The 12,131-nt window shown below is 47.2% G+C and overlaps 1 protein-coding gene across 3 annotated transcripts in view; it reads right to left on the bottom strand.

Moving 5' to 3' along the window:
* USP35 (ubiquitin specific peptidase 35) overlaps positions 1–12,131 on the bottom strand; it is a 30,262-nt gene that overhangs the window by 15,188 nt on the left and 2,943 nt on the right. For 2 of the 3 annotated variants that reach the window (XM_057408542.1, XM_057408543.1), the window contains exons 2-3: positions 4,149–4,842; positions 2,606–2,741 (exon numbers count right to left, since the gene is read on the bottom strand). In XM_057408542.1, the coding sequence (XP_057264525.1) occupies positions 2,606–2,741; positions 4,149–4,830 (818 nt within the window). In that variant the 5' untranslated portion in view covers positions 4,831–4,842. Of the gene's footprint in view, positions 1–2,605; positions 2,742–4,148; positions 4,846–12,131 lie in introns of all 3 variants that reach the window. The other variant, XM_057408541.1, reaches the window with a different exon arrangement.

Raw genomic sequence — 12,131 nt, 5'->3', positions numbered from 1 at the left:
TTTCCAAAGGAGCCATTGGTTTGGTAGGCTAAACCTGTAAAAGCTCAGATCCTGATTTCCAGAGGTAGCAAGTGTCTGCATTAGTGTGTGATAGCAGATGCCTTCTTCATCAGAACATGGGCTCTTTGAACATAGACAACCCCAGGACAAGTACTAGAACAAATCAGTGAGTACTTCTGAAGTCATGGATGCACTTTAATAGAGTTTATTAAAAAAGAGACAAACTCTAAAATCACAGAAGCACAGAACCAACCAGGTTGGAAAAGCCCCTTAAGCTCATCAGGTCCAACCAACCTCCGGCACTGCCAAGGCCACCACTAACCCATGGCACTGAGGCCTCGTCTAAACTACATGTAATTAAAAGACAAAACCTCACGTTTCTGCACCGAGTTAGTTGATACTGGAAGCACACAAAGCAACTTTGTTTTCATGAAGGTTTTACCAGATGGAGCAGAATACAAGAAACATTTAGTCAATGGGAGAACTTGAGCGTAAAAACCTCCCCTTTTTGCATGCTCGGTACCACTCATGTGCCTTTTTCCCTTCTCCTCCCTCTTGCACGTACAGTCCTAGAGTTCCTGTTGTCAAACTGAGCTGCAGAAACTCTCCCTTCAAACTGCAGATCCATTTCTTCTGTCGAGCACCTTTTGTTCCCTTTTCACATGACAAATGTTCTAAACTATGACTACTCCTAACATGAGGTTATCTTCCCCTCCAGTGATTGAAAACATCAGGATAAAATCCGACCTCAGACCTACCATAACACCTTCCTCAAAATGCCTCCAAAAAAGCCCTCAATAATACGAAACTCTCTAAAAGAGACTGTGGCGTTCACCTACACCAGCAGGTGCCAGCCTTGCTTTTTGTTACCTCTATTTGCTCTTCAAACGCTCGATCAGAAGCTCAACCCCACGTTCAGTTTATTCCCCTGCTAGTAACTCCCAATCCCAAACTTTGGAGGAAGAGATTTGGGTCCTAAGCTGAAAGATCCTTTCAACTTGTATGTTTTTCCTTGATTTTCTAGGCATGGAGCACGCACTCATCCAAAGGCTGATGATTGTTCTGCTGTTTTCTGGGGCACCCATCTACCGTAAACACGCTGCCAAACCTTCTGCCTTTCTCCTAAGTGATCTTAATTACATTTTGCAGGCTCTGCTTAATGTTTGGCTAGTTCTAAGCAATCATTTACTCATCCCTCTGCGTGACAAAGACTGCTTTAAGGAATGATGCAATTGATTTTGCAACCTCTATATTTAGCCACTGGTGCTCGTAGAGGATTTATTGCCTAGAGCTCACAGCAGCAGGTGGCCAGAAGGGGAAAAAGAGGGACAAAGAGGGTTAAGAACTGGGCTGATAACTTCATCTTTTGTCTTGGGTTGCTCTGGACTGTGGGAAAACCATGACCTTCTCCAGCAAGTCAAAGAGAAGCAAGTCCTTTCTGCATACGTAAAGTTCCCATTAGGAATAATGTGTGGTTTTGTCATGTAACCTTACTGGGGAGACACACACACAAATCCTATAATAAGAAAAGGAAAAGACATGTTTCCAGTGAGATCAAGTTCCAGCAGATCCCTTGGGTTAAGTGCATGTGTTACTGTATGTGAACACCTATTTAAATGTAGACCTCTAAGGAAAGCATGGGTTGAAGATAGAATCACAGATTCATTTAGGTTGCAAAAGACCCTTAAGATCATCAAAGATACCCCTAAGTGAGTGTGGAGCAAGGAACTGGAGCACAAAAGGGCTGTACGACTTGGACACAAGTACACAAGGAAGATCTAGTGATGCCAAAGAGGGCAGTGGCACTGCAAAGACCAGGTCTAACCTATCAGGTAGTATCGCACCCACTACTCTTCATCACGCCTTGATAAGGTCTCCTACACACACTATAAGGTCTCTACTTACACACACTAAGATCCAGACCAGCAGCACCATATTCACCCAACAAAGGTCAAGGTGGGATTATTGAAACAGTTGGGCACACCTCCCTTTCCAAGACTTTTAGATATGACTGATGATTAAGGATGGTGTCTTTGTGAAGCGAGACAGAGGTCAACATGGAATCATAGAATGGTTTGGCTTGGAGAGGACCTTAAGATCATCCAGTTCCAGCCCCCTGCCATGGGCAGGGACACCTCACACTAGACCATGTCACCTAAGGCTCTGTCCAACCTGGCCTTGAACACCGGCAGAGATGGAGCATTCATAACTTCCCCAGTCAACCTATTCCAGTGCCTCACCAGCCTCACAGTAGAGAACTTCTTCCTTATATCCAACCTGAATTTCCCCTGTTTCAGTTTGAACCCATCACCTCTTCCTGTAACACTACTTATTTCTTAAAACACTCAACAAAACCAACCAAGTCAAACAAATTAGTAATAATAATATTAATAATAATAATAATAATAGTCAGTCTTTATTGTAGTTCTCTGGGCCCTCAGAGCTGGAAGTAAAGATCCAGAAGGTCCCTTTTTGCCCACACACTCCTCACTAGACAGCAGCAGCCACCCTGGTTGGAATAAAACCACACAGAGGAGCTAAGCGCAGCTTTGGGGCAGGTTTTTCTCTGAACTGAGAATGATGCTCACTAATCAGCCTCTCCTACCTGCCAATGGCCGTCATCATTTGCACATCAGTGATGCTGTCATCGTTGGTTAGGTTTCTTATAACACCATCCATAAGCTCCAGAGGGACAAACTGGACCACGCTGGCCAAGGCATTGGATGGTGCTTCCTGCTCCTCTGCAAAGACATGGATGAGTGCCAGCAATGAAGATGTTAGTCACCGGGAAAACCAGGCACATGAGGTCACTTCTTGTTTCTAAAAGCCTACATAAATGGAGCACATCATGAGGCCGAGTCATAGCAGATGGGCTGTTACATGAAGCCATACACAGCCCAAAGGGAGGAGGAAATCAGAGGCCCAAGATCTTGGGTCCCAAATTTCCTCTCTTTATGCTAAGTACTGCAAATAGTCGCAGTGAGATGTAACTGCAGGTTTGCCTCATGGAGCACCTTCCAAAGGAAGAGGTTTTCATACAGAGGGCACTGAAAAATCCTTCTCGTGGGCTTAGCAATAGCTGCAGCAGGAGCTCATCTGCTGCCAGAGTCCAGCCTTTCATGGCACTGGTACCTCCAAAAACCTTCTGAGACCCTCTGCAGTAACCTAAAGGCCCCAGAAGTTGGTTAAATATCTTCTGTCCCACCTTAAGATATGATCATCAGCCAGAGAGATAGTAGGGCTTCTATCTCTAGGTTGGTGCCTAGACTCCTTAGCATTGTCCCTGGTTTCTAGTAGGGATCAGGCTGTGGGGTCCTATCAAGTCAGCTGTAAGAGAGTGACATTTCTAAAAGCCTTTGAGTGCCACTCACCAGCTGCACATAAAGAGCTTTCCATTAAGCTCAGCTCATGCTGGAAAATGCTGAGGACCCAAAATGGTGCTGCAAATATTGCAATGCAGTTAACTCGTGTGTACAGGCTGTGCGGTGTCACTGAATCCCAGACTGGTTTGGGTTGAAGGGGCCTTAAAGCTCATCCAGCTCCAACCCCTGCCACGGGCAGGGAACCCTTCCACTAGAGCAGCTTGCTCCAAGCCCCTGTGTCCAACCTGCCCTTGAACACTGCCAGGGATGGGGCAGCCACAGCTTCTCTGGGCACCCTGTGCCAGCGCCTCAGCACCCTCGCAGGGAAGAGCTTCTGCCTAAGAGCTCAGCTCAGTCTCCCCTTGGGCAAGTTAAAGCCATTCCCCTTGTCCTGTCCCTACAGGCCCTTCACCAAAGCTCCTCTCCAGGTTTCCTGTAGGCTCCCTTTAGGTACTGGGAGGCATTTTAGGTGAAGCCCAGTACAGCCAATGGATGTGCACTCATCAAGCTTCTCTGTGTTGTTCCTACACCATTGCTCACTCACTATTCATTGCCCTCTGTCCAAAACCCCACTGTTTTACACAGAGGTTTGGAACAAATTGTCTTCCTAGCTTAAAGCCCTGGGTAACTTTAAGGGATGCTTGTTCATTACATTTCAGCTGCGGCTGCACTTCTAGAGCTGATGAGACCCATGGAAGATATCAAACTAAAGAAATTCAACTTCATCAGAGCCAACATTCACTTTCCCATCCCTTTTTTAGTTTTCTTTTTGTTTCTTTCCATTACCTGTTGAAGAAATGATGGTGAAGAGCTCCTTCAAAGAGGGCAGGATGGCTGAGGTCTGAGCCCTCCAGATCCTCTGCAGCAGACCACTCACTTTGTTCACCTGCTCCAAGAACTCCATGATGGCTTCTTCCCCCTCGGAAACACACTGGAACTGCCCAATGCACCGGATCAGCTGCTGACAGAACAAGACCTGGTGTTTCCCAGTGGGAATGCACTGAGGATGCTGGGTTAAGAGTTTGCTGATCTTCGCACACTGCTTGGGGCTCGGTCTCTCGCAGACCTTCCGGAGCACCTCGATCCTCAGTAAGCTGAAGATGCTGTTTGCTGATGGGCTGTCCAGCACAAACTGCAGTCCTAATTGGATATAATCAAGTACATAATGGCTTCTCTTCCCCAGAGGTCCATAACCTTCCTGAAGGAGACTCAGCAGGAAGCGGACGTTGAAGAACTCCTCAAATTCCTCTGGGTGATAGTGGCCATAGACCTCCAAAACCTCTTTCCCAATCTCTCTTTTATACTTGGTGTCCCCTGTGAGATAAAGCTTGGTAGACAGCTCCAGCATGGACCAGCATTGCTCGCTGTCCATGGGCTGCTTTGCTGCCTCAATGACGCGCCTCACAAGCCCTTGCTTCACGTTGTTGGGGTATGAGGACATCACCACGGCTTCCAGTATCTTGTCCATCTCTGCTCCCAGCTGCTGAAAGAGAGGAAAAGAGGAAATTAGTTCAAACAGGGTCTGCTAAGCTTTCAAGCCCAGGTTGACAAGGAAGGTCAAAGAAGAGAGCTGTCTGCAACCACTATGAAGGTGATTGCTCTTCTGCCTTTCTCATGGTGACATTCAGAAAAGTCTTCATCCAAAAGCCTCCAAACTCAATTAATACACAAAAATGCAGAATTTCTTCGGACTAATCACACATTTGAACATTCTTGTCTTCTAAACAACCAACTACAACCTTACACTCGAACCTAGGGACGGATGAGCTCCCTCTCCTTGATGGGTTCAGCAACTCAAGATGATGCCATAGACCTATGGAGGGGTTGAGTGGGGAACTGGGGAAGCCAAGGTCTCCCACTGGTGTCTACTGGCTTATGTGTCCTAAAGAGACGAAGACGCTCCCGATGACTGCCTTCACATTCAGGGAAGGAGAGCAAAGCCCTGGGAAGCAGCGATGGGACTGCAGGCTCTGTGTGCAATCGCAGGGGTGTAGGTTTGGCACTCGCACCGTGCTGCCAGTCACTCCGGATGAGTGGTGCAGTCTTGGCTTCTCCCCAGGGACCTGCTGCATTTGTATGCGGGACCAGAGCGAGAGGAGAGAGAAACTGCAGAGTCAGGCAAAGTTTCCCATTTGTCACAGCCCAAATTCAGCAGCAATAAAGCATTAGAGGAGGGAGTGCTTAAAGAAACCCTAAGGATTTCCCTAGAAGGGCTCAGAACAGCATCTGTAACTAGCATCTGTCATAGGTGTTGGATGCATTACTGCACAAGAAACCCCATTCCAGAGTGATGCAATTAGACAGCCAGGATTTCTTCACCCACAGCAGGTCTCTCAGTACAATGTACTGCACAAATGCACATTTGGAGAACCTCCTTTCCTACAGCCTGAAATGATCCATGGGGCAGGAAGAAGGAAGGTCTGCATCATCTTCATATTGATATTTGGACCTCAAAGACACATGGGCAGAACCACCTGAGTTTAGTCTTCCAGTATCTGAAGGGGGCTGCAAGGATGTTGGAGGGGGGATCTTCATCAGGGACTGTAGCAATAGGACAAGGGGTGATGGGTTCAGACTGAAACAAGGGAAGTTCAGGTTGGAGATAAGAAAGAAGTTCTTTATTGTGAGGGTGCTGAGGCGCTGGCACAGGGTGCCCAGAGAAGCTGTGGCTGCCCCATCCCTGGCAGTGTTCAAGGGCAGGTTGGACACAGGGGCTTGGAGCAAGCTGCTCTAGTGGAAGGGGTCCCTGCCCGTGGCAGGGGTTGGAACTGGATGAGCTTTAAGGTCCCTTCCAACCCAAACCACTCTGTGAGTCTATGATCCCGTGATTGAGTTGACCTTGTGGAGGGTCCATGCTCTCCTCTCCGCAAAGGACTCTACAGTACAAGGTTAGACTTTAGGTAACAGACTCCCACTTCTTTAACTACCTGTTGATATCAGGAGGGGACAAACAAGCCCATGTGTCCATTGTGTATCAGGGTACCCCAAGCTGCTCCCTGGGTATGGACCAGACAAAGCCGGGATGGAGGATGCTGAGAAGACGACATTTATAATCTTAGAACTGCATTAAAATAGCACTCAAGTTGCTTTGTAATACGTAATCATAAAACTACACTGAAAGAGCATTCCACACTAAAACATCATCAACATGTCAAAGGTGAGGAGTTTAGATGGCTAATTCAACCCCAGCACAGCTCCAGATGCTTTCAGAGAGAGATTATTTAAAGGATCTCATATTAGCTTTCTTTTTCCCCCAGGACCTGCCTGAAGAATGAATCAGGGTTTGCAGAGGAGGAGACGATTGTCTGCAAGATCCCTGTCTCATCTGTTGCAGGAATTGGAAGTGCATCATAAATAACCCAGGATGCTGCAGGAGAGGGAAGGACAATTCCATTGCTGGGCAGCTGAATGCTGCCTTAGAGATCTGGTCCCTGCCTCTCCTCTGTTTAATACTGAAATAAAGAGATAATCAAGCTTTTATAATGAGTGGGACAACCTGTGTGCACTTCATCTTCCTCACTGGCAATAACAACTCATGGAAAAGTTGGGGGGATCAATTAATTCCTGCTTGGAAAGAGAACCGAGCTCCTGGAGCACAGGAGGTTGCTGTAGAAGGTCAATGTTAATTATGAAGCTGAAAAACAGCTTTGAGGTTCCCATCTGTTCTGTAGCTCACATACAAAGTGCAACATGAGGTTTGCAGGCAAAAGAAAGAATCCCATGAAATGGCAAAACTGTTCTGCTCCCTGGTGAATAATTGGCAGGAGCATCTTGGGTAAAATGATGGGATAAGGAGGGAAAGGACCTTGGGAGGTCTCTAGTCCAATCCCTGCATGAAGCTGAAATCACACTGAGCTGTTCATGGCTTTGTCCATTTAGGTATTGAGGCATCTCAGGATGGAGACCGCACAGCCAACCTGCCCAGGGCCTGATTAGCTCCTGGTGGGAAGGTTTTCCTTAATTCCAGTTGGAAACTCTCATTTCAGTGTCTGCTTTTTCTCATCCTGCCATGCTCTACTCTGGAAAGCCTGGCTCCATCTCCTGAATCATAGAATAGTTAGAATGGGAAAGGACCTTAAGATCATCTGGTTCCAACACCCCTGCCATGGTCAGGGACACCTCTCACTAAACCATGGCACCCAAGGCTGTGTCCAACCTGGCCTTGAACACTGCCAGTGATGGAGCATTCACAACCTCCCTGGGCAACCCATTCCAGTGCCTCAGCACCCCCACAGTAAAGAACTTCTGCCTTATATCCAATCTAAACTTCCCCTGTTTCATTTTGAACCCATCACCCCTTGTCCTGTCGCTACAGTCCCTAATGAAGAGTCCCTCCCCAGCATCTCAAAAGCCTTACTGAAGTCAAGGACAGCATCTGCTGCTGCTGTCTCACCCACAGATCTACCAGAGCATCCTTACAGGACATCACAGAAGTCAGGCATGATTTACCCTTGGTAAATGAATGCTGGTCATTCCCAGCCACCTCCTTCATGTGCCAGACATAGCTTCCAAGAGGATGTGCCCTATGGTCATCCCAAGAGCCAAAGGGAGGCTGGCAAAACCAGGCTCTAACATAATCTCTCTTGATTTTTGAAGATGTGCTAGACAGGGAGATGTGCTCTGGAAGAGGGATGTCTCCCTATCTCATCCTGTGTCTCCCTATCCCATCCTTGTCATGCAGATGCTCACACCTACAAAGCCATCCTGAAGTCATTCCCTGTTCCATGGGGCACATCAACAAGTCTTGATGGCATTAGGTACCACACACTGCATGCACAAATACACACTGTGCTTTCTCCTATGCCCCCTCAGAATAAAAAGGGTGCTGTTAAAGACTGAAGCTCTGGCTCCAGACTCAAATTCCATCTAAAGCTATAAATGAAGCATTTCATCAACACTTGCAACAGGTATTGCTGCCCATGAGATGTGTCCTTGCAAGGACCGATACCCAACCACGCTCTAGAAACCAGAGAAGGAAGAGGAATTTAAGCCAAGAGAGCATCACCCAGCTCAGCTTCACTCTCTAAACCAAGTAAACTGCAAAACCTCAGGATGAAAACTGACCTTGGGCTTTGCTTGGGTCTAATCTCCATAATCTGCACTGTTCAGAGGTGTTATATTTATCTTCTGCCTGCGCTTTCCCTTTAGTTAGGATTCATTTCAATTGAAGTCTATCCAATTATTGCTAAATCAATTCATTCCCTTATCCCTGCCAGCAGCTGATTGCCAGGAAAGGCTCCTTAGGATCTTACACAGAATGCAGCATCAGTTCCCACATCCCAGATCTTACAAAGCTCTGAAAAGATAAATCTCAGATGTCCCTTAGCATCAGTGAATCTTGGTAATGAATTCAGCACATTTCATACACTGGCATCATTTATAGTTGGATAAATACCACTAAAGGAAGGAAAAAAATCCCACCATCAAACACAAGCTGATAAATAAAGTGATTTGCCTCCTGCTTACAAAGAAGAAGATGAAATGATGATCCCCTTCCCTGAATTCTCTGGGGGCCTGGAAGTACAGAGACAAGATTCACCTTTTACTGCCCATAACTGCTGCTGAAATGGTTTCTTTTATGTCAACCAAGACATTACTGCTGCTCCTGCTGCATCCTCCAGGCAGCCAGGCAATTAGGGCTCAATCCTGTAGCACGCTGAGTTGCTGCAGGATGGAAGGGAGCGCACTCAGTGCCTTGCTAGAGCACAAAATACTGCACAGACAACACTGGATGGTCTAAGATTGGTACAAAATTTGCCATGACTTGGTATATGACTTCTGAAAAGGACCATCCCCTGCGTCACAAACCTCTCTAGGGCTGTTTTCCAGGAGCATTAAAGCAATTGTGTCCTAATGATGGTTTTCCCCTTTATTCACAGGCAAAGGGGGTTATTTTTGGTCCAAAGAACCTGCCTGTTCTGCCAGCCAAGGATGAACGACCATAGCCTGTGACTCCTCATTACCACATCCAGTAGATACAGCCTGAGCAGCAGGTATCAGGCAGTCACAGACAGTCATTATTACCACTTCCTTATGACTATTCCTCCAAAAGCCTAAAAAAAACCTCTTTAAATAACTAGGAAAAAATGGCAATTTCCCTACAAGGCTGGAAATAACCAAGCAAATCCACTGCTGGGCCCTCATCTGTGTTACTGCACCTCCTACTTCTGCTTCCTCCTGATCTATTATCATTTAGACACCTGGCTATACTCTTTGTTTAGCTGAGATTTAGTTTTTCTGGCTAAATAACCTTAATTAATGTAACTGATGTGATTCCAGTTCAATGCTCTTCTGTGCATACATCAAGCACTCACAGTGACTTAATGCTGTGGTTTCTATCTTGAGTCCTCCCAATGACACAATCGCTTCTTCTCTCTTCTTCTTTATTATTTCACATCCGGCTACTCATTGTTCTCTAAAGCCTCAGCCTCTCTTATGTATTATTTTCACTGTAACAATGGCTCAAGGCTTCAATTAAAATAGAGCCCAATGGCATACAAACTATATCTATAGGAAGATACCCAAGGGAAGATCTCACATAAGTGACAGAGCAGGTATCATTCACATTGTTGTAGCCATATGATACACTGATGCACATCCAGATCAAACCATTTCATAGAATCATAGAATCCCAGACTGATCTGGGTTGGAAGAGACCTTAAAGCTCATCCAGTTCCAACCCTCTGCCATGGGCAGGGACACCTTCCACTAGAGCTTGCTCCAAGCCCCTTCCAACCCATTCCCCCTTGGCCTGTCCCTACAGGCCCTTGTCCCAAGCCCCTCTCCAGCTTTCCTGCAGCCCCTTCAGGCACTGGAGCTGCTCTCAGGTCTCCCCTTCAGGAGCCTTCTCTTCTCCAGGCTGACCCAGCCCAGCTCTCTCAGCCTGGCTCCAGAGCAGAGCTGCTCCAGCCCTCGCAGCATCTCCATGGCCTCCTCTGGCCTCGCTCCAACAGCTCCACATCCCTCTTGTGCTGCTGCCCCAGAGCTGGACCAGGACTGCAGGAGATGCAATAGGTTACGGCAGAGCCAGCAGCCAAACCTCTCCAGACCTGCAAATACATTAATGGCAAGTCTCCACCTTACTTTGCTCGCTTCAGCTGCTCTCTGATTTGCACCCATCAAGTGCCATGGCACAGAAGAGGATCGGGCCTATTTCTATGAGATCTGGGCAGAAGCTCAGACCTGATAACTGCAGAAAAACCCAATTAAATACCCCTTGGGAAACAGAAGTGTGGCTCTCCCCATCTGCAGTCGTAACAGGGAAAAAAGTGCCAGCACGGAAGCCTGGCCAAATATTTTTGTGTGCAATAATAATCTGCCGTCCTAAATTTCCCTTCTCTTTTCAAGGGGATCACATATTCTTCTCTTCCTGTCCCAAACTGCTTTCCAGTGACAGACTGTACTTGTGTTGTGTATCTCCTACTCACTAGAGCTAATTACTTCTGGCTGGCAGGGCTCCTCGTGCTTTCCTGTCCTCTGCGGCTCTGAATCACAGCCGCCCTTTAGTACAGCGCTGATGGAGATCCCCCTTTAGTCACAGGCAGTAGCAGGAGGCTGTCCCCATGCTCTGCAGGACCTTGCACCCTGCTCTGCAGCTTTCTGGCCTCTCCAGAGAGTGGAGATTTATCTGAGCATCACCACCCGAATGCTGGCACTTTTGCATGGATTTGCTGGACATCAGGAGCTCCACCTTGGGAGCAGCGAGATTCTCTCCTGTGACTGCACAGATTTCCAATGGGTTTCAATAAGACTGTAGAATTCCAGACTGGTTTGGGTTGGAAGGGACCTTAAAGCTCATCCAGCTCCAACCCCTGCCATGGCCAGGGACCCCTTCCACTAGAGCAGCTTGCTCCAAACCTCTGTGTCCAACCTGGCCTTGAACACTGCCAGGGATGAGGCAGCCACAGCTTCTCTGGGCACCTCGTGCCAGGGCCTCAGCACCCTCACAGGGAAGAGCTTCCTCCTTACATCCAACCTGAACTTCCCCTGTTTTAGATTGAATCCGTTGCCCCTTATCCAAATAAAAGACAATCAGCCTAAATTTACCATCTAAAAAGTTACCATATTAAAATCAGATGGTTTAGACCACTGAGGATCCTTCTCCTTTCTTCTGCAGTGCCACGCATTTCATCCTTCCTTTTTCCTCTAAGCCATTATAAACATGCTTGACCACACCATACAACTCTATCATCAGCCATCTCTAAGTGACTTACCATGGCCTTAACTCATGGACAGCAGTGCTGGGCTGCTGCCCTTCCTGAACCCATCGATCTTAGCCACCCTGCTCTCTTATTTCCCCAGTGCTTCTTCTTTGGTCTCTTTGGTGCACACAAATCGATCAGCTTCTTCTCTTGCTCTCTGCTTTTTGCTGTTGGGCACTCAGTCATTGAATAGAGAAAGGCTTTGGCTGGAGGTCAGTGATCAGTGCAGTAATACCAAATAAAGCCCAAGGCTCTGACATCTCACCCACTCTTTCTTCAGCCTCCTCCTCCCAGCTCTGTTCCTCCCCTCCAGTCAACAGCTACATACACATCTCTAATACCTCTAATACGTGCATCTCTGATACCTATTGGTATCTTGGTCTCATAAAGCATCTCAAAGCCATCACTAGCACGTTAATAACTATGCTATGGATGCAGAAAGCAAGACACAAGGAATTAAATTCCTCTCTCCTTTCATTTAAACCAGCAGCAGAGAAAGGCACGGAAAGGGCAGGACTTGCTCTCACCATTACAAACCCCTAAGCCCAGCACCAACCACAGGCAGAAA

The sequence above is a fragment of the Pezoporus wallicus genome, unplaced genomic scaffold (genome assembly GCF_028554395.1).
Source record: "Pezoporus wallicus isolate ANWC-B61680 ecotype Strahan unplaced genomic scaffold, APGP_CSIRO_Pwel_v1 contig_7461, whole genome shotgun sequence".
NCBI classification, from domain to species: Eukaryota; Metazoa; Chordata; class Aves; order Psittaciformes; family Psittacidae; genus Pezoporus; species Pezoporus wallicus.
Note: the sequence above shows the minus strand (reverse complement) of the source record. Positions and strands in the feature narration are given on the sequence as shown.